The sequence below is a fragment of the Aureococcus anophagefferens genome (genome assembly GCF_000186865.1).
Source record: "Aureococcus anophagefferens unplaced genomic scaffold AURANscaffold_18, whole genome shotgun sequence".
NCBI classification, from domain to species: domain Eukaryota; class Pelagophyceae; order Pelagomonadales; family Pelagomonadaceae; genus Aureococcus; species Aureococcus anophagefferens.
The window spans coordinates 338175-357282 of NW_008705578.1; the positions used below are offsets into that span (position 1 = coordinate 338175).

Sequence of the window (19108 nt, forward strand, 5' to 3'; positions counted from 1 at the left end):
TACTTGCTCTTCTTGCCGCGGCTGCCCCGCGCACCCACGCGGCGACACTCATAGGACATGACGAAGAGCATCTCGTTGTCGGCCTTGGACAGCGTCGCCGCGTCTACGCGCGGGCGGTCGCCGAGCATGGCGGCGCGTTAGGACGATGAGCTGTCCATCACGGCGCTGCGTAAGGCAGTGCTCGTTGCCTCGATGAGCTCATCCCGTCGAGCCGATTTTGGCGGCATCGTGAAGTGCGGTGGAGGGTTTGCGCGCAGAGGAGTTGGCTGCCCATCTCGACCGACAACAGCATCGACCGGTCGCTCCCGAGGCGCAGCATGAGCGCGAGCTGAAGCGCATCGTGCTTGGTCGAATGTGTAGCCCTCGAAAAAAGGAAAGACATGGCGTTGCAAATGCGGGCTAGCACTGGGGACTGACTCGGACCAGCGCCGCATCTGGTACTCTCCGAGAGGGCGGCGCGTCAGAGACCCACGACCACCGCGGCGCGCGGCCCAGAAGCCGCGTGTCCTGCGGGCCAGGCCCAAGAGATCGGCGTCGACGGCTGCGCCGACGCGCCGACGGTCTGGGAGACGACCGACGGCATCGAGGCCTCTCGGACACAGCTTCGACGTCGCCTTCGTGGTGCTCGGCGAGCGCCGCGGCGCGCAGACCGAGGGCCTCTCGGGCAGGTTCGACGTCGACTTCGAGGCGGCGCCCTACGGCTCCCGGCCCGCGAGCAAGCGCGGCGCGAACGCGGCGCCGCCCGCGCTCCAGCTCGCCGCGTCGCACGTCTACGAGATCCAGGTCCGCATCTCGACGGCCGACGAGATCGTCGAGACCCAGGAGCAGATCAAGGCCGCGCCCAACGCGGCGACCCGCGGCCCTCTAGAGGCCTCGGCGCCCCAAGACCCAAGAGGCGCGGCCCCACGAGAGTGCCCCCTAGGAAACCCCTCCGCACCGTGACACGCCGCACTTCGCGTAAGAGCCTACCACCCCCGAGGCCGAATAACCTGACGCTGCGGTCGAAGATGGCCGCGCACGGGTGACGGCGCGCGTCTCGATCGTCTTGCCTCGGGCTCAGCCGCCGGTCGACTCGCGAGTCAAAACGCGAGGCGCCATCCGCCGCCGCCCGCCCGCTGCGCCTTTCGACGCGTGCCTTCGCACCAGCCGCGCGACTTCGCGCCTTCGCACCCGGCGCCTTCGCACGCGCCCCGCACGCCGCGATGGCCTCTGACGACGCCAAGGAAAAGATGCGCCTGCAGCTGTCTTTACGCGAAATTTACGCCAAGTCCACCCTTTACTACTACGGCACCAACCATTCACCAGCGACGCCACAACAACAACGACCAACACCGACAACGCCGTCGACGGCGCCCGCCGCCGCGCCGACGCGGCGCTGGGAGCTCGCGGAGCTCGAGCCCGCGTCGCCGCCGCCGGCGAAGCGCGCTAGGCCGGAACCGGCGCCGGCGCCGGCGCCGGCGGCCGACGAGCCGGAGCTGCTCTTCTCGCCGCCCTTCAAGTTCGCGACGACCGCCGGCAGCTACGAAACGTTAGCCCGGTATCCAGTTTCAGGCCTGGCAGGGTGTGGACATGGGTGCCTCGTCGCGCTGACCACTGCGAGCCACCCCTCGCGGCGGCGCGGGCGGCGAGCGGGGCGCCATGGCGTCCTACGAGGACCTCGGGACCGAGGGCGCTGCCTGCTCCTGCAGCTTCGAGCAGTGCCTCGCGAGCCCGCGCGCCGCGGCGCCTGATCTTCGGGGCCCGGGGCGGGGCGCGCCGGGGCCGCCCCGCGCGGCGCGCGACAACGCCGCGCGCCCGCCGCCCGCGCGCGCGCGCGCGACACGCGCGTCACCGCCAGGCAACTCGGCGTCGAGGCGAACGCGGACGCGGACGCGATTACGACCGTCGAGTTTGACGGCGACGGCGGCCTCGTCGCTCTGGGCGACCGGGGCGGCCGCGTGGCCATCTTCGAGCGCGACGAGTCGAGCCGCCTCCCGCGCTACGCGCCGCTCTGCGAGTTCAAGAGCCACGACCCCGAGTTCGACTACCTCAAGTCGCTCGAGGTCGAGGAGAAGATCAACCAGATCCGGTTCTGCCGCGGCCTGGGCCGGCGGTCCTGCCGCCTGCTGAGCGCCAACGACAAGACGATCAAGCTCTGGAAGGTGCACGAGCGCCGCGTCGACGGCGTCGGCGACCTCAACGGGCCCGGGTTCCGCGGCCGGGGCGGCCGGCTCCGCGTGCCGCGCGTCGTGCCGCGCGGCCGGGCCATGGCGGCGACGCCGGCGCGCTGCTACGCCAACGCCCACGCCTACCACATCAACTCCGTGAGTGTCAACAGCGACGGCGAGCACTTCGCGTCCGCGGACGACCTGCGGATCAACCTGTGGAACCTCGAGGTCGACGACCGCGCGTTCAACGTCGTCGACCTGAAGCCCGCGAACATGGAGGACCTGACGGAGGTCATCACGTCGGCGGCCTTCCACCCCGTGGACTGCGCCGTGCTCCTCTACGCGTCGTCCAAGGGCACGATGAAGCTCTTCGACCTCCGCGACGGCGCGCGGTGCGACCGGCACCGCGTCGCGTTCGACGACGGCCCGGCCGACGACGCGGCGACCAAGTCCTTCTTCTCCGAGATCGTGAGCTCCATCTCCGACGCGCGCTTCTCGCCCGACGGCCGCTTCGTCGTGAGCCGCGACTTCCTCTCGGTCAAGGTCTGGGACTGCCGGTCCGACCGCGCGCCGCTGAAGACGATCCTCGTCCACGAGCACCTCCGGCCGCGGCTCTGCGACCTCTACGAGAGCGACTGCATCTTCGACAAGTTCGAGGTCGCCGCGGGCCGCGACGCCGACGCCGTCGTCACGGGGTCCTACGGCGACGCCGCGCACGTCTTCGACGGCGCGGGGCGGAGCGTTGAGATCGATTTGGACCTCGCGGCCGCGAGCGCGGACCCGCCGCTCGGCGCGGCGCTGCGCGCCGACGCGGGCGGCGCGCTCTGCCCGACGTCCGGGCCGAGCCCGCCCAGCGCCTGGCGACGACACCTCTCGGGCGTGTCGCACGGCGTCGCCGGCGACCCGAACCTGATGCCGCTGACGCCGTCGCACGCGAAGCCGCCGCGGCCCGCGCACGACGCCGTCGACTTCCGGAAGCGCGTGCTCCACGTCGCCAGCCACCCGACGGAGCCCACGTTCCTCGTCGCGGGCCTCGACCGCGCCTACCTCTTCCACCTCCACCAGGGGCCGGGGTCCAGCGCCGCGTCCGACGACACCGCGGGCAACGCCTAGCCCCCGGCGCGCCGCCGCCCGCCTTCTAACATTAGCCGGCTCCCCGAAGAGCCTACGCGTACTCCGTGCACGCGCACATGGTGGCGGCGTACTCGTCCGCGGCCGCCGCGGGCGCGAGCCCGAAAGCCCCGCCGCCGTCGGAGAAGCTCCGGTCCTTCTCGTCCAGGTCCGCGGCGGCGTAGACGGCGCTGGCCTGGACCGCGGGCGCGGACTCCGGGCGGTAGAAGGCCGGGAGGCGGCCGCGGTCGTTCTTGTTCCGCGCGAACTGGGCCGTCGCGAGCGCGACGGACGTGCCGAGGCGGCGCGCGGCGGCGCGCGCGTGGGCCGCGCGGAAGGCGCGCTGGAGGATCTCCGCCGCGAGGAAGCGCTGCACGGTGCCGCGCGTCGCGCCGAGGCGCGCGTTCGACTTGACGAGGCGGAGGAAGAGGTGGCGGAGCACGTCCACGGACTCGTCCGAGGCGACGAGGAGGTAGTAGAGCACGCTCGACCGGTCGATGGGCTCGACGGTCGCGACGGCGAAGGGCTCGACGCCGAGGCGCCTCGTCGTCGTGAACTCGCGCTCGAGGAGCCGGAGCGCGCGCGACAGCGCGTGGCGCTCGCGGGGCTCGCAGGTCACGAGGACGTCGACGAGGTGGGGCGCCGCGCGCTCGAGGTCGCGGTAGAAGATGGCCGTGTGCGAGTTGGAGAAGTTGTTCGTCGGCGCGTCGTCGGCGACGTAGGGCTCGAGGTCCGCGTTGAGGCGGCAGAGGTCCCGGAGCTCGCGCTCGACGGTGTCGCGCGCGTCGCGGCGCCAGCTGTCGACGAAGCCGTGGAACGCGTCGGCGACGAAGGTGTTGAGGATCTCGAGGTTCCGCACGCTGGGCATGCCCGCGGGGTCCGCGCCGGGCTGGCTGATGGACGTCCGGAGCTTCGCGTAGGCGCCCGCGAGGCTCGGCGTCCGCGGCGAGGGCTCGGCGCCGTCGCCGGCCGCCGCCCGGGCGCCCCGCGCGGCGCCCGTCGCCGCTTTGGCGGCCCGGGCGATGGCGCGCTGCGTGCGCTTGCGCGTGGACACGGCGACGGCGTCGTGGACCGTCTCGCGCGCGGCGACGACGAGGAAGAGCGCCTGCGACGCGTAGAAGTAGCGCACGAAGCGCGCCTCGTGCGCGTCGCGGAGGTCCGCGCCCGTGAACGCGAGGCCCAGGAGCACGGCGACGATGGCCAACACGTTGCCCGCGATCTCGATCTGGTTCATGCCCCGGCTCAGGTTCGGCTCGACCCAGGCCTCGAGCGACGCCGACGCCGCGAAGACGACCGTCGCGCCGAGCGCCTGCTCCGCGGGGCTGTCCCAGGACAGCACGAGGATCGCGACGAGGAGCGCCTGCTTGACGAGGCGCACGACGCCCCAGTAGAGGCAGTCGCTGCGGAAGCACGTGTACAGGAAGCCGAAGCGCGCGAGGTTCGCGGGCGCGCAGAGCCGGTTCCCGCGGCGCTCGCGCCAGAGGTGGAGCGCGATGGCGAGCGTGCCGCCGAGCACGACGCCCGCGAGGTAGAGCGCCATGAAGACGCGCCAGGCCGCGAGGCTCGCGTCCGCCGCGTCGCAGGCGTCGCCGACGGACTCGACGAGGATGGACCCGAAGCCCTGGACCGTGCGGCAGGAGAAGACCTGGAGGCAGTACTTGATCTGCGACGCCTGCGAGCCGACGAGGAACGCGAGCGCGGACCCGACGGCCTCGTCGCGGCTCTCGGCGCCGCCGCCGCGGAGCGCGCACTTGGCGAAGCGGAGGCCGCCGTAGGCCACGGGCAGGCAGAGCATGAGGCCCGAGACGTGCCAGTTGCCCCAGCCGGGGAACGTGCACGTCGGCGCGTAGATGTCGACGTCGAAGAGCGCGATCGTGAAGACGATGAAGAGCGTCTTCAGCGCCTTGGGCCACGCGAACCAGAAGCCCGCGACGATGCCGACGTCCTGGTAGGCCATGAGCACGAGGTCCAGCGCCGGGTAGTCCGCGCGGACGTAGTCGTTGATGAGCACGAAGAAGAGGCCGAGCACGAGCCAGCTCGCGGCGGTCATGAGGTCCTGCGCCGACGCCGACGACGCGCACTCCGTCGCGAACGTGTCGACGTAGTAGTAGCCGTCGACGTTCTCCTCGCAGAAGGGGTTGTTCACGTCGAAGCCCTCGGCGCACCAGCCCTCGGCGAGCGCCTCGGGCTCGCCGCCGAGCGCGACGGCGCCCCCGATGCGGTCGACGCAGGACCCGCCGTGCGCGGCCGCGTAGGCCTCGACCTGGGCAGGAAAAGAGTGATTCGAGATGAGTGTTCCGCGCGCGCGCGTTCCGGAAAAGCGCCCACGCTTCGAGAGCGCTCCGAGAGATGATCGCTCGTCCAAAAATCAGCCGAAACGAGTGGGAAACGGCCGGGAGAGGAGCCATTGAAGTTCGCGCTCCGAGAGATGATCGCTCGTCCAGAAATCAGCCGAAACGAGTGGGAAACGGCCGGGAGAGGAGCCATTGAAGTTCGCGCTCCGAGAGATGATCGCTCGTCCAGAAATCAGCCGAAACGAGTGGGAAACGGCCGGGAGAGGAGCCTTTGACGTTGGGAATGTCGCTCTCTTTTCCTGCTCGGGGCTCGACGCAGGCCACGGGCTCGTCGCCGCCGTCGCAGGTGACGCCGCGGCAGGCGTAGGTCTCGAGCTTGGACCGCTGGTCGCGCGACAGCAGGTTCGGGTTCGCCGCCATCCAGCGGTCCTGCTCCGGGTAGGGGAAGAGCATGCCGCCCGCGCAGCGCGCGCCGTCCGGGCAGGAGCGGCAGCCCTCCTCCGGCAGGGGCCAGTCCGCGGCGTAGGAGCCCGCGCCGCAGATGCAGGCGCCGCGCGCGGACGAGCCCGTCGCGAGGCCCGCGATGGCCGCCTCGTCGCCGCACGGATCGCACGTCGCCGCGCCGGCCGATTCGCTGTAGGACTGCGCGTCGCACTCGAGGCAGCTCGCGAGGCCGCCGACGTTCGAGGGCAGCTGCTGGTACGTGCCCGCCGGGCACGGCAGGCAGGCCGTCTCCTCGAGGTAGAGGCCCGGCGCGCAGCTGTAGGTCGGGTTCGCCGGCGCGGCGCTCGCGCCGCCCGGCCAGGTGCCGACGGCCTTGTCGAAGCGGACGCCGTCGGCGTCGGTCCACGCGGCGAACTCGTCGAAGCCGCCGCCGTCCGGGAGCGCGACGGACGCGGCGAGCGTCGCGACGCGGCGGTTCCTCGCGTCGAGGTCGACGTCGCCCGTGCGGCCGCCGGCGACGCGCGCGTTCGCGACGTAGGTCTGCAGCAGCGCCGCGTCGTCGGCGGCGGCGGCGAAACTGTCGAAGGCGAGCGCGCGGGCCGACCAGTCGTCCGCGAGCGCGCCGAGCGCGCGCGCGAGGAGGTAGGTCGCGTCGTAGGCGCGGTCCGCCGCGTCGTAGCGCGAGGCGACGGCGACGACCCCCTCGTAGGCCGCCAGCGCCTCGTCGACGTCGACGGCGACGAAGGCGTAGCCCGCGAGCGTGCCCAGGTCCGCGGCCTCCGCGAGCACCGCGGCCGCGTCCGCCGCGGCCGCGAAGATCACGACGACGTTCGTCGCGTCGGCTTCCAGGGCCGCGCGCGCGTCCGCGGCGACGTCGCCGAGCGCGACCGCCGTCGCGTCCACGGCCGTCGTCGCGAGGAACGTGCGAAACGCGTCCTCGTAGGCCGCCGTCGCCAGGACGAGCGCCGCGGACCAGTCGTAGGCCGCGCAGAGCGCGTCGACGGCGGCGGCGACGTCCTCGTCGTTGGGCGCGACGAGGGAGAGGTAGGGCCAGGAGTCGCGGTCGAGGTAGGCCTCCGCCGTCGCGTCGGAGAGCACGACGGCCCGCGGCAGCGCCGTCGACGGCTCGAGCCACGCCGCGGCGGCGGCGGGCGGCGTCGCGATCGCGGCGACGGCGGCGCCCGTCGGCGCGCGGAGCGAGCCCGCGCAGGTCGCGTCGGACCGCGCGAGGAGCGCCTCGAGGTCCGACGCGTTGCCGACCTCGATCACGGCGCAGAGCTCCGTGTAGGGCAGCGTGGCCGCGTCGCCCGCGACGTCCGCGAGCGCGTCGCGGACCGCGCGCGCCTCGTCCTCCGTGGCGACGGCGACGGCGACGACGACGTCCTGGGGCGGCGGCGCGTAGTCCGCGAGCGTGCGCGCGCTCGAGACGGCCGTGCACGGCGACGCGCGCGCGGGCACGTCCGCCGGCGTGAGCCCGCCGTTCGACGGGTCCGCGAGGCAGGCCGCGAGGACCGACGAGTTGCGGCTCCAGGCCCGGAGGCCGTCGCCGCCGTCGAGGTCGAAGAGCCGGTAGCCGTCCGGGAGCGGGTTCGGGAAGCGGCCGTCCTCGAAGGCCGCGCCTAAAACGTCGGACTGCGTGCCGCCGGCGAGCTCGACCTGGTTGGACCCGTACGCGGGGAGCGGCGCGTAGCCGTCGCCGCCGTTCGCGAGGTACGAGTTCGTCGCGACGCGGTACCTGTGTGGAAATCAAATCTTCAATCCGAATTCAATGTGCGCGTATGCGACAGTTTCGATGCGAGCTCTTTGACTGTGCTTCGAGAACTCGACGAGAGCAATCGACTCGTCCAAAAATCAGCCGAATCGACTTCGATTTGATCGAGATAGAGAGGTTTGAAGTTTTTGCTGGACAGGGCGTTCCACTGGTTGATTTCCACACAGCGCGGTACGTGCGGTCGTCGTCGAGGTCGTACCAGCTCCTCGTCGCGTTGTCGAAGACCTCGGCGCCGAGCACCTCGTCGGTCTCCGCGTTGTAGGCCCAGCGCAGGCCCAGCGTCTGGAGGTGGCCCCCGGAGAGGCCGCAGGCGCTCTCGTCGCAGCCGTTGCCCGCGCACGTCGGGTTCGCGACGCTCGGGCAGGCCCACCAGTCCGGCGCCTTGGCCGCCGCGACGGCGAGCGCGGCCCGCAGGCCCGCGCCGCTGATGTCCAGGGCCATGAGCGTGTTGTCGAAGGGCAGCGCCGTCCGCACGTCGCCGCGCGAGATCGCGCCCGGGCCGAGGTCCGCGCGGAGGCCGCCCGCGTTGCTCAGCGCGACGTCGCAGTCGCCGCAGGCCTCGAGCATGGCGCCGTTCAGGAGCCGGCCGAGGCCGCAGTCGCTCGCGCGGCACCCGCCGAGCATGTCGGCCCCCCCTTTCTCGCCGTCGACCAGCGCGGCCGCCTCGCCGACGACGACCGCGTAGCTCTCGAGCGCGAGCGCGTGCGACGCGTAGACCGACGCCCAGAGGTCCGCGTCGACGGGGCTGTCGTCCGTCAGGAACAGCTCCTCGGTCTCCGCGTCGAGCAGCACGCCGTCGGCGTCGAAGCTCAGCGTCGCGACGACCATCGACGGCTGCGAGATGCCGCCGAACGTCGCCGACGGCACGGACACGAAGGCGTGGAGCGCGCCCCCGATGACCTCGTCGTCCGGGGCGGTGGTCTCCCCCAGGAGCGTGGCGAAGTTGCCCACGACCGCGTCGACCTCGGGGTACGTGCGCATGATGTTCGAGAACGCGCGCGTCTGGAGCGTCGACGTCACGATCTGGTCTCCCACGAGGAGCACGACGTCGCAATTCGGGTGCGCCTGCTTCAGCTCGTAGATGGCGTAGGCGATGGCGTCCGGGTCCGTGTTTTCCGTGTCCCCGTCGAAGCCCGCCTGGCTCCAGAGCGGCGCGGCGAGCGGCACCGCGCCGTCCGGCAGGTCCGAGATCGTCGCGATGTCGCTCTGGACGAAGCCGACGAGGCCGACCTCCGTGCCGTTGACCAGCTTGACGTCCCAGGGCCGCAGCTTCGTGCCGTTGAGCGCGGGCACGCCTTTGACGTCGATGTTCGCGCCGAGCACGGACGTGTTCGCGCCGACGCCGTCGATCCACGCGCCGAGCGCCGCGCAGCTTCCGTCCGTCCCGCACGAGTGGAAGTCGAAGTGGCCGATCGTCGTCGCGCCGAAGCCGAAGCGCTCGAAGGCGTCGAGCGCGCTGTCGAGGCCGTCGTAGTCCCACCACATGTTCTTGTAGAAGAAGCCCCCGAGCGACAGCGGGAGCACGGCCTTGGCCGCGTCCGCCTTGAGGTCGTCGAAGGCGCGCAGCGCGCGCGCGACGCCGCCGTAGACGCCGGACCCGTCGGAGCTGTTGCCGTAGACGGCGTCGACCATGTCCTCCGTGGCCATGGTGCCGTACTTGTTGTTCGGGAAGAGCTTGCCGCGGACGTCGTAGAGCACGGGCAGCGTGAGGACGAAGGTCGCCCCGGGAAACCGCGCGCCCTCCTCCGCGGCGCAGAGCGAGCAGCTCGCGGGGCAGTTGGCGACGAGCTCCTCCGTCTTCTCGTCGTCGCTGTAGTAGTAGCACGAGTAGCCGACCCAGTCCGCGCACGCGTAGCCCCAGGGATCCTCGTAGTTCTCCGTGTCGACGCACTCGCACGCGCCGCAGGTCATGGGGCAGCCCGCGACGAGGAGCTCCGTGTTGGCGTCGTCGTCGTAGTAGTAGCACGAGTAGCCGACCTGCGGGAAGGAGCCTGCGAGATGCGCGCGGGACGATCGGACGCTGGAACGCGCCCAATCCGCGCACTCGTAGCCCCAGGGGTCGACGAAGCCCTCTTCATCGGCGCAGCCCTCGATGAGCAGCGCGCCCGCATGCTTCGCGGCCGCGAGGAGACACAGCGCGGCGATCCGCATTATGCAGCCAGCGAGGAGATTGGTAGCTCTACGATACGATCGTACGAGATCGTGTTTTTAAACTTGAGGAGCAGCCCCGACGGTGGTTGAGGCCGTGATCGCCGACAAGGTGCATCACCGGTGAGGCACATGGTGCAATTGCCACACGATGCTCCGACTGTCCGCACTCGCCTGTGCAGCGCGCGCCGTCCGCGCAATGGCGACGAAGGCGGACCTGCGCTACGTGGCGAAGCCGGCCTCGGACGCCAGCGGCAAGGTCGCGAGCCCCATCGTCTACCCGCGCAGCCTCTACCCGGAGGTCGAGCCCTTCGCCTCGGGCCACCTCGCCGTCGGCTCGGGCCACGAGATCTACTACGAGGAGTGCGGCAACAAGGCCGGCATCCCCGCCGTCTTCCTCCACGGCGGCCCCGGCGCGGGCTGCGACGCGCGGTCGCGGCGCTTCTTCGACCCGGCCGTGTTCCGCATCGTCGTGTTCGACCAGCGCGGCAGCGGCCGGTCGCGGCCGAACGCCGCGGACGACCTGGCGGGGTCGCTCGTCGAGAACACGACGCCGGCGCTCGTCGGCGACCTCGAGCAGCTCCGCGAGGCGCTCAAGATCGACACATGGGGCCTCGTGCTCGGCGGCTCGTGGGGCTCGACCCTGGCTTTGGCTTACGCCCAAGCCCACCCGGACCGCGTGCGGTCCCTGCTCCTGCGCGGCGTCTTCACCTTCTGCGCCGACGAGGTCGAGTACCTCTTCGTCGACGGCGGCACGGCGGGCCAGAACCCGGACGCGTGGGACCGCTATTTGGCGCACGTCGTCGACGCCGCGCCGTCGCCCGAGGCCGCGGACCTCGCGCGGGCCGACCCGCTCACGGCCTACTGGGACCTGCTCACCGGCGCCGACGCCGACGCGAGGAACGCGGCGGCCGCGGCCTTCGTCGGCTACGAGCTCTCGCTCTCCAAGTGCTTCATCGACCCGGCGATCATCGAGTCCGTGCTCTCGACGCCGTCGGTGCTCATCCCCTTCGCCGTCATGGAGGTCCACTACATGCGCGGCGCGGGCTTCATGGAGCGCGGCCAGCTCCTGCGGGACGCGAAAAAGATGGCCGACGCGGGCCACCTGCTCCGCGTCGCGCACGGCCGCGCGGACTACGTCTGCCGGCCCATGGCGGCACACCGCCTCCTCAAGGCGCTCAAGGCCGCGGGCCTGCCGGACGAGAACGCGGCCTGCGAGTACGTCGCGGGCGCGGGGCACTCCGACACGGAGCCGGGCCTCGTCGACGCCATGGTCCGCGCGTCCGACGACCTCGCGGACATCCTCCTCTCCGAGAGCCACGAGTACGGGCCGCCGCCCTACTGAAGAAGCCAAGCGTACTAAGCAAACGCGTATCCTAGAAGACGTAGCCCGCGGCGCGCTGGAGCTTCGCGTAGGCCGCGTCCTCGTCGAGCGCGGACGTGATGATCGTGAACTCGAACATGGGGCTCCGCACGCCAAAGTCGATGTCGTCGACGACGGTCGCGAGGCGCGCCTTCACCGTCGCCGCGACGGCCGCCGCGAGGTCGTCGGGCGCGACGCCCGCGTTCGCCGGGTCCGCGGCCGCGCGGCCCGCCTCGACGCGCGCGAGCCGGTCCCGGAGCGCGTCGAGCGACTCGAGGCTCACCCAGACGCCGACGAGCCGCGCGCCGTCGAGCGCCGCGAGCTGCTTCGCCGTCGCGACGTCGCAGTCGACGAGGGCGACGCGGCCGTCCGCGCGGTCGAGCAACGCGGCGCGCGGCAGGCCCCGCTTCTTCGGCGCCGCGGCCTCGAGGAGCGTCGCGGCGTCGCCGTCGTCCTCGAAGACGACGGCCAGGCCGCCGCGATCCGCCTCGAAGTCGTCGTCGCGGAGGAGCACGTCGCCGTCCGCGGCGCCGCGGTCCGTCGTCGTCCACGCGGGCTTGGCGAAGCGCGCGTCGTCCGCGAGCAGGCGGTCGACGAGCGTCGTCTTGCCCGCGCCCGGCGGCCCGCAGACGACGAGCACCGTCTTCGACGTGTCGACGGCGTCCTCCGCGACGTCGCCCCGCTTCGCCGCGTCGCGCGCCTCGACGGCCGCGCGCGCGCCCTTGCCGAGCGATCCGGGGAGGAGGCCGACGACGTCGTCCGCCGTCGCGCCGGACCCGCCGAAGACCTGGCGGACGAGGAGCGGCACGCGGTAGGAGAGCACGCCCGCGGCGGCGGCGACGAACTGGTCGAAGGGCACCAGGTTCAGGTTGCCCGGCGTCGAGCCGCCGGCGACGTTCGCCGCGGCGAGCCCGAGGAACGGGACGACGGGGAACAGGAGCCGGTACTTGCTGAGGTCGAGGAGGGGCTTGCTGTCCTCGCCGGCCTGGTCCGCGAACTGGGAGAGGCCGAAGACGTAGGCGAGGCCGCCGGCGGCGCCGACGGCGTAGGCGCCGACGTCGGAGACGTCGCGCGTGATCGCCGCGGAGAGCACCAGGCCCGCGCCCGCCGCGAGCGCGGAGTCCGCGAGGAGCTGGGCCTTGAGGGCCTCGTACTCCTCCTTGGAGCGCTGCTCCGCGGCGTAGTCGAGCTTCGGCGTCCCGCCCTTGGGCACGAAGCCGTCGTCGAGCGCGCGGTACCCCGCGGCCTTGGGCAGGAGCCCGACGGCCGAGCCCGTGAGCGCCTTGCTCGCGGGCTCCGCCGTCTCCTGGCGCGCGAGCACGAAGGCGTCGTCCTCGCCCGCCGCCGTCGCCTCGAGGGGCACGAGCTCCGCGACGTCGACGGCGACGCGCCGCTTCCGCGCGCGCGCGGCGCTCGGGAGCCGCCAGACGTCGTTCGCCTGGTCCTCCAGCGGCACGACGTCCGCGAGCCACGCGGCGCCGCGCGGCTGTAGGGACCGGATCTGGCCGACCTTGGACTCGCCGGGCCAGTCGCCGGCGAAGGCGACGACGTCGCCGACGCGCGGCTCCGGCATCTCGACCTCCTGCGCGTCGGCGGCCGCGAGGCGCCGGTGGACGCGCGACGTCGGCGCGTGCGGCACGAGCGCATGCGTGGATAGTACGGACGCGACGAATGCGACGACGGCGCGCAGCATCATCGCATCGACCGCGGTCGCGGGTGATGGCCGGCGCGTTCTCGCGCTGGTTGCAGCTCTTGCGCCCGAGCGGCGGCTCGGTCGTCGCGAGCTCTTGGGCCGCCCGGGGGGTCCGCGCCGCGTCCGACGGAGTCCGCGTGTGGCTCTCTCGCGCGCAGTCTCGGCTGAGCGAGTTCGACGTCAAGATCGTCAAGAACATCGCGGGAGATGATTATACACGGCAAGAGAGCGTGCTGAGACGCTTCAGCACTCTGGGCTGCGAGAACGACCTGAGCCAGCTCATCATCGACGCGTTTCCCGACCGACGACGGCATCGTAGGCCCGTGGCGAAGTCCTCGGGATTCAGCTTCGCGGGCACTCGGGCGGCCCACTCGGCAAAGTACCCGGCGTCGCCTGGTAGGTCCGGTTCGTGCGAGAGGCGTTCTCGGAGCTCCTCGTTGGCCTCTCGCGCGCGTGCCGTCTGCTCGGTGAAGTCCTTCGCGTTCGCCACAGGGCCGCGTCGGCAAGCTCGCCGCCGTCGGCTGCGAGGCCGGGATCGGCCAGCCGGCCGTGTCGTGCATACTCGACGGCATCCGCGTGTCGCACGGCCGTGCGGCCCGCGCCCGTCATCCAGCCGGGCTCCCCGGCCTCCGCCGTCCCGTCTTCGTCGTCCAGCGAGGAACCGCTCCCCGTCGAGCCCTCGACCTCGCCTCCGCCCACGACACCAGACCAACCCACAAAACGAACCCCATTTCCTCTTAGTCCCCCTTCTGCATCTTGCGGTAGGCGGTCATGAGCGCGCGCGACCGCGCGGACTTGAGGTCGAGCATCTTCTGCGCGACGGGGTAGCCCGCGACGAGGGCCATGCCGAACCAGCCCGCGCAGCTCCGCCAGGAGAAGGCGAAGCGCTTGCGCGCGAGGAAGACGACGGCGGCGCCCTCGACGGCGTTCGCCGCGAGGACGCCGAGCGTGCAGTACGTGAGGAACTCCTTCGACGACGGCACGTCCTCCTCGTGGAGCCCGGCCCAGCGCGCGACGCGCTCCTCGAGCACGTGGACGCCGTGCTTGTGGCCCCAGGCGAAGATGAGCACGGCCCACATCACGACGACGAACGCCGTCATCGGCGTCACGGGGAAGCGCGGCCGCGACGCGCGCTCCCGCAGCTCCGCGAGCTCCTTCTTCACGGCGTCGACCGTCGTGCAGGGCGCGGTGCGGTAGGTCACGCGGTGGTGCACCGCCTGGCCCCGGTTGTTCAGGCAGCGCATGTCGAAGCCGCAGGCGTCGGCGCGGTCGACGACGGCCATGGACGCGTTCGTGACGCCGAGCTCCCAGGACAGGATGACTAAAGTGACGATGTCGTTGTTCAGGTTCTTCACGACCCACTCGTCGACCGTGCGCGGCGGCGTCACGGTCGGTTTGGGTTGTTTGCGCCTTTGCGCCGGCGCGGCAGTGCTCATATTTTGCCTCGCTTCGGCGATGCCAACGATGAAGCGATGATGCCGCTTGGTTGAACGGCACGCCATCGGGCATCGAGCTGTCACGCCCATCGAGCATCGAGCTGTCGACGACGCGCTGCTCGACGCCGCGTAGTCTCAAAGCGACAGAGGAAAAAAAAGCTGTCGACCGACGAGACGTCTGCTCGACGACCAAGTAGCACGCGAAACAACAGAAAAATGCATCGCAGCCAGCTCTTCGCGCTGCTCGCCACGGCGTCGGCCTTCGCGCCGCCGCGCGGCCACGCGGCGCTGACGCGCAGCGCGCCGTCGCCGCAGCGCACCACCCGGCGCTCCATGGACGAGGATGCCACCTACGAGGCGCCGTCGGACTCGACCACCATCGACGACGTCATCGACGTCGAGCAGGGCGCCGACGACCGCGACGCCGACGCGCTCAAGCGCGAGCTGCTCATCAAGATGAGCGCGTCCGCGCGCGGCCAGGCCAAGAGCGAGTACCTCAACGACGACGTCGAGGAGATCGCGTCGCGCCTCGAGGCGACGCGGCCGTCCGCCGTGTCGCTCGACGACGTGCGGGGCCGCTGGTCCTTGGGCTTCTGCTCGACGCAGCTGTTCCGGTCGTCGCCCTTCTGGATGGCGGGCCGCGCGACGTGCAAGGACGGCAAGGAGGCCGAGCGCTACGACTGGTTCTGCGAGATGCACCGCAAGGCGACGATGGTGTCGGAGATCGGCGCCGTGCGCCAGATCATCTCCGAGGACGCCCTCGTCTCCGAGTTCGAGACGACGGTCGCGGCGTTGCCCATGCGCGTCGGCGGCGCGATGCCGCTGAACGTTTTAGGGTCCATCGTGTCCACGGCGTCCATCGAGGGCGTCGGCTCCGCGGCCGACGGGTCGCTGGAGCTCGAGCTGCTCATGGGCGACGTCGAGGTCAAGGGGTCGAACCTGCCGGGCATCCGCCAGGCGCTGGACGCGGGCGCGAAGCTCGACTCGCGCGCGCTCTCGGACGCGCTGCCCATCGACACGCCGCGGCCCGTCTTCGCGTGCACCTACGCCGACGACGAGATCCGCATCTCCCGCGACGGCGACCGCAACCTGTACGTCTACGTCAAGGAGAGCGGCGACACGACGCCGACGGCCTACGACGACGTCGCCGCGGACCTCGGGATCCCCGCGCTCGTCTCCGGCGTGCTCAACGCGATCTCGTCGTAAGTCACGTTACGGCGTATACACGCGCTGCAGGCTGCCCTCGACGGGCGCGCGGCACACGGGACACCGCTCGCACGCCTTCGCGCAGACCGCGCCTATCGCGATGGCGATGTCCCCAGCCCGGAAAAGGACGCTGGAACACGCAAACGACGAGGTGCCCGCAGGTCAAAAAGACGACGTCGCGCTTCTGCGACAGGCACACGATGCACGTCGCGTCGTCGTCGGCGCGCGCGAGCTCCGCGCGCGCGGCGCGGCGCCCGGCCTCCGTCGCCAGCCGCGCGGCGATGGCCGGCAGGCCCTTGGCGAGGTCGTCGAGGTCGCGCTGCGGCAGCGCGGTCTCGTCGCCCGCGAGCATGGCGAGGAGCGTCGCCGCGTCCGGCTTCGCGTCCAGCTTGCGCTTCGCCGCGTCGAGCTCGTCGCTCAGCGCCTGCCGCGGCGATCAACGGTCGAAACTCCCTCGGGACGCCGCGAGGAGCGCCCGTTCCCGCCGCAGGGACGCCTCCAGGCTCGCGCCGCGCGCCGCGGCGAGCTCGCGCTCCGCGTCGCGGTCGCGCTCCGCGTTGGCCAGGTCGTTGGCGATGAGTTCGCCGTTGGCGATCTCGCACTCGACGTCGTCGCGCGCGCGCTCCAACTGCGCCTTGACGCGCTCGAGCTCCCGCGAGACCTGGATGCATCGTCGCGAAACCGTTCCGAAAAAATTGCGACGCCGGCCCGCGAACGGCGCCGACGCGCGACAGGCGGCCCTCGAGGGAGCCGAGGCGCGACGCGTGGTAGTCCAACTCGCGCTCGACGGACGCCATCTGCGCTCCCAGGCCCGTGAACGCGAGCGCGACGCGGCTCTCGACGTACTTGAGCGCCGTGCGATTCCGCGGGCTCTCCGGCGGCGGCGGCTCCTTCTTCCGCCGGGGCCGCCGCCGCCGGCCCCGGCGCGGCCGCGGCGACAGGCGCTCGTCGTCGTCGACGCGGACCGTGGCCGCGACGGCGACGCGGCGCGGGTAGCGGACGCGCGCGGGGTAGGTCGCCGCCCAGGGCTCGAGCAACGCGCCGTCGACGTCGACGGCCGTCGCGACGCGCTCGTCGTCGACGCGCGCCGTGACGCCGGAGAGGCCGTAGCGGTCGCCGCCGTCGTCCGGCGCGTCGGCGCCGAGCGCCTCGCGGGCCACCGCGGCGAGGAAGACGCGCGCCGTCGCGCGCCGCAGCACGTCGTCGGTCTGCTTGCTCGTCAACTCCTTGGACACCTCGAGCGACCGCGCCGGCGCGTCGTCGAGGACGACGACGAGCGTCACGTCGACGCGCACGAGCGTCGCGCCGCGGCGGGCGGCCATGGAGGTCTTCGAGGGGCGGGCTTGGGAGTGGCAGGACGAGGGAGCGGCGTCTGCCCTTCGAGTGGGGCGGGCGTGGTGTCCACGGCCGGAGACGACGATCAGCCCCGAATGCGTCGCCACTGGAGACGACGTCCAGCCCCGAATGACGAAGACGACGTTCCCGTTGTTGTGAGAGCGTCTCTTGGGGGCAGCCGGAGAGCAGCGCAACGACTGGCAAACCTTACCCTCAACTGGCAAAAATCTCGGCACGCGCATGGCGGCATCCCTCGCCGTGGCGAGGGAGTGGCAGGACGAGGTCCCAGCCCGGTGGACGGACGACCCGGAGCCGTGGGAGGACGGAACCGACGCGGGCGACGCGACGGAGGAGGACCACCCGGAGCCGTCGCCGCCCAGCGCGCCGCAGAGGCCGCCGAAGCGCACCGCCGCGGAGCGCGACGCGCTGGCCCTGGCCTACCTGCGGCGGCCGCAGATCGTCAAGTTCGACACGTCGCGGCACCGCTGGCGCGAGGCCGTGTGCAAAGCTTTGGGCGTCGAGTGCGGCGGCGACGGCGGCGCGGCGGCGCTCGCGGCGTTGGCGCCCGCGCCGCTGGGCGCGGGCTCGCGCGGCGGCGCGCGCGGCACGGGCACGCCGTGGATCCGCCGGTGGAAGAGCCGCGCGCCCGACGTCGCGGCGGAGGTCATCGCGGTCTACGTCGGGTTCGTGCGCGACGTCGTCCAGGCGCGGCTGTCGCGCGTCTGCGCGGAATTCGGGAGCGCCGCCATGGCCGGCGGGCTCCTCTTCCAGCGCGAGCCGAGCTTCCGCTGCCACACGCCGAGCCCGCGGCCGACGGGCCGGCCCCACACGGACGCGGACTACGGCCACCAGTCCGCGGAGCTCAACGTCTGGGTGCCCGTGACGCGCGCGTCGGGGGCGAACTCGCTCTACGCCGAGTCCGCGCCGGGCGAGGGCGACTACGCGGCCTTCGACGTCGACTACGGCGACGCCGTCTTCTTCTGGGGCAACCAGTGCCGCCACTACACCGTCGCCAACGACTCGGGCGCCGCGCGCGTGTCCATCGACTGCCGCGTGCTGCCCCGCGCGCTCCACGACCCGGACGAGAAGCGCAAGGACGGCGGCGCGAAGACGGCCTTCCACGTCGGGGGCTACTACGCCGCGCTCCTCCCGTCGGGCGCCATCGACGACGCCGTCAACCGGCCCAAGGGCTACGGCTGCCTCTTCACGCCCTACGCGTAAATTTTGCGACGACGCGGCGTTGTGTTACGCCGCCGCCTCCTCGTCCGCGTAGGCCAGCGCCTCGTCGACGGTCGCCTCCGTCCAGTCCCACAGCGCGCGCGCGGCCTCGGCCGTGACCGCGGCGCAGGCCTCCGTGGGCTCGCCGTCGGAGTAGTAGGCGCCGGACTCGACGCTCGGGCTCAGCAGGCCCGCGGCGACGTCGCGCGCGGCGTCGCGCGGCTTCTTGAACGGCGCGAGCGACCCGAGCGGCGAGTCCATCGCGACCTGGAGCGCGCCGGACGCGCCCTTGAGCAGGGCCTCCAGCGTCTCGTCGACGTCCGGCAGCACCCCGAAGGGGTCCGGCGGCCGCTCGAGGAAGCTCAGCCCGTCGAAGTCGCGGAAGAGGCCCGTGTCGACGACGCCGGGGTGCGCGGCAACGCAGTCGACGGTCGGATGCCGGTTCTTGAGCTCGCGCGCGAAGAGCGCGTTCATGAGCTTCGTCTGGCTGTAGTTCTCCAGCGGGTCGAAGGCCCGCGCCGTCCACTCCTTGGCGTCGTCGAGGTCCAGCGCGTCCTTTCTCGTGGACGCGTGCGCGGACGACGAGAGCGCGACGACCCGCGCGAGCGACTTTTCCGTCCTCGCGAGCTCGCGGAAGAGCAGGTGCTGGGCGACGTGGTTCGTCTGCAGGGCGACCTCGAGCTCGTCTTCTGTTAAACGAAGCGTCGTCGGCCAGCAGCCCGCGTTGAGCACGAGGCCCTCGAGCGGGCCGCGCGCGGCGGCCGCGACGGCCGCGGCGCCGGCGCGCGTCGACGCGAGCGATTCCAGATCGAAGGTCGCGCCGCTCACGAGGTCGGGGTTCGCCGCGCGCCGCGCCGCGGACCGCACGGTCTCTTTGACTTTTTCCTCGTCTCTCCCGCAGACGACGACGCCGTAGCCCAGCTGCGCGAGCTCCTCCGCCAGT

The 19108-nt window shown here is 72.2% G+C and overlaps 4 protein-coding genes across 4 annotated transcripts in view; all 4 read left to right on the forward strand.

Annotated features, from left to right (window-relative positions):
- Positions 1-942, forward strand: part of AURANDRAFT_65933 (hypothetical protein) — a gene marked incomplete at both ends in the record, with an annotated part of 12226 nt that extends 11284 nt beyond the window's left edge. The window contains one exon of the mRNA XM_009040983.1: positions 588-942. Within this exon, the coding sequence (XP_009039231.1) occupies positions 588-942 (355 nt within the window). The remainder of the gene's footprint in view (positions 1-587) is intronic.
- Positions 943-1847: 905 nt separating this feature from the next.
- AURANDRAFT_29899 (hypothetical protein) lies at positions 1848-3260 on the forward strand (the record flags this gene model as incomplete). Its single annotated transcript, XM_009040984.1, has 1 exon — positions 1848-3260. A coding segment is annotated over one exon (1413 nt), but the record flags the coding sequence as incomplete, so codon positions are not given.
- Positions 3261-10203: 6943 nt separating this feature from the next.
- AURANDRAFT_13143 (hypothetical protein) lies at positions 10204-11211 on the forward strand (the record flags this gene model as incomplete). Its single annotated transcript, XM_009040985.1, has 1 exon — positions 10204-11211. A coding segment is annotated over one exon (1008 nt), but the record flags the coding sequence as incomplete, so codon positions are not given.
- A 3411-nt stretch (positions 11212-14622) lies between these two features.
- Positions 14623-18168, forward strand: AURANDRAFT_65935 (hypothetical protein; the record flags this gene model as incomplete). The annotated part of the gene is made up of 2 exons (XM_009040986.1): positions 14623-15608; positions 17340-18168. The coding sequence occupies 2 exons, from the start codon at positions 14623-14625 to the stop codon at positions 18166-18168; spliced, it is 1815 nt and encodes a 604-aa protein (XP_009039234.1).
- Between the last annotated feature and the right edge of the window lie 940 nt (positions 18169-19108).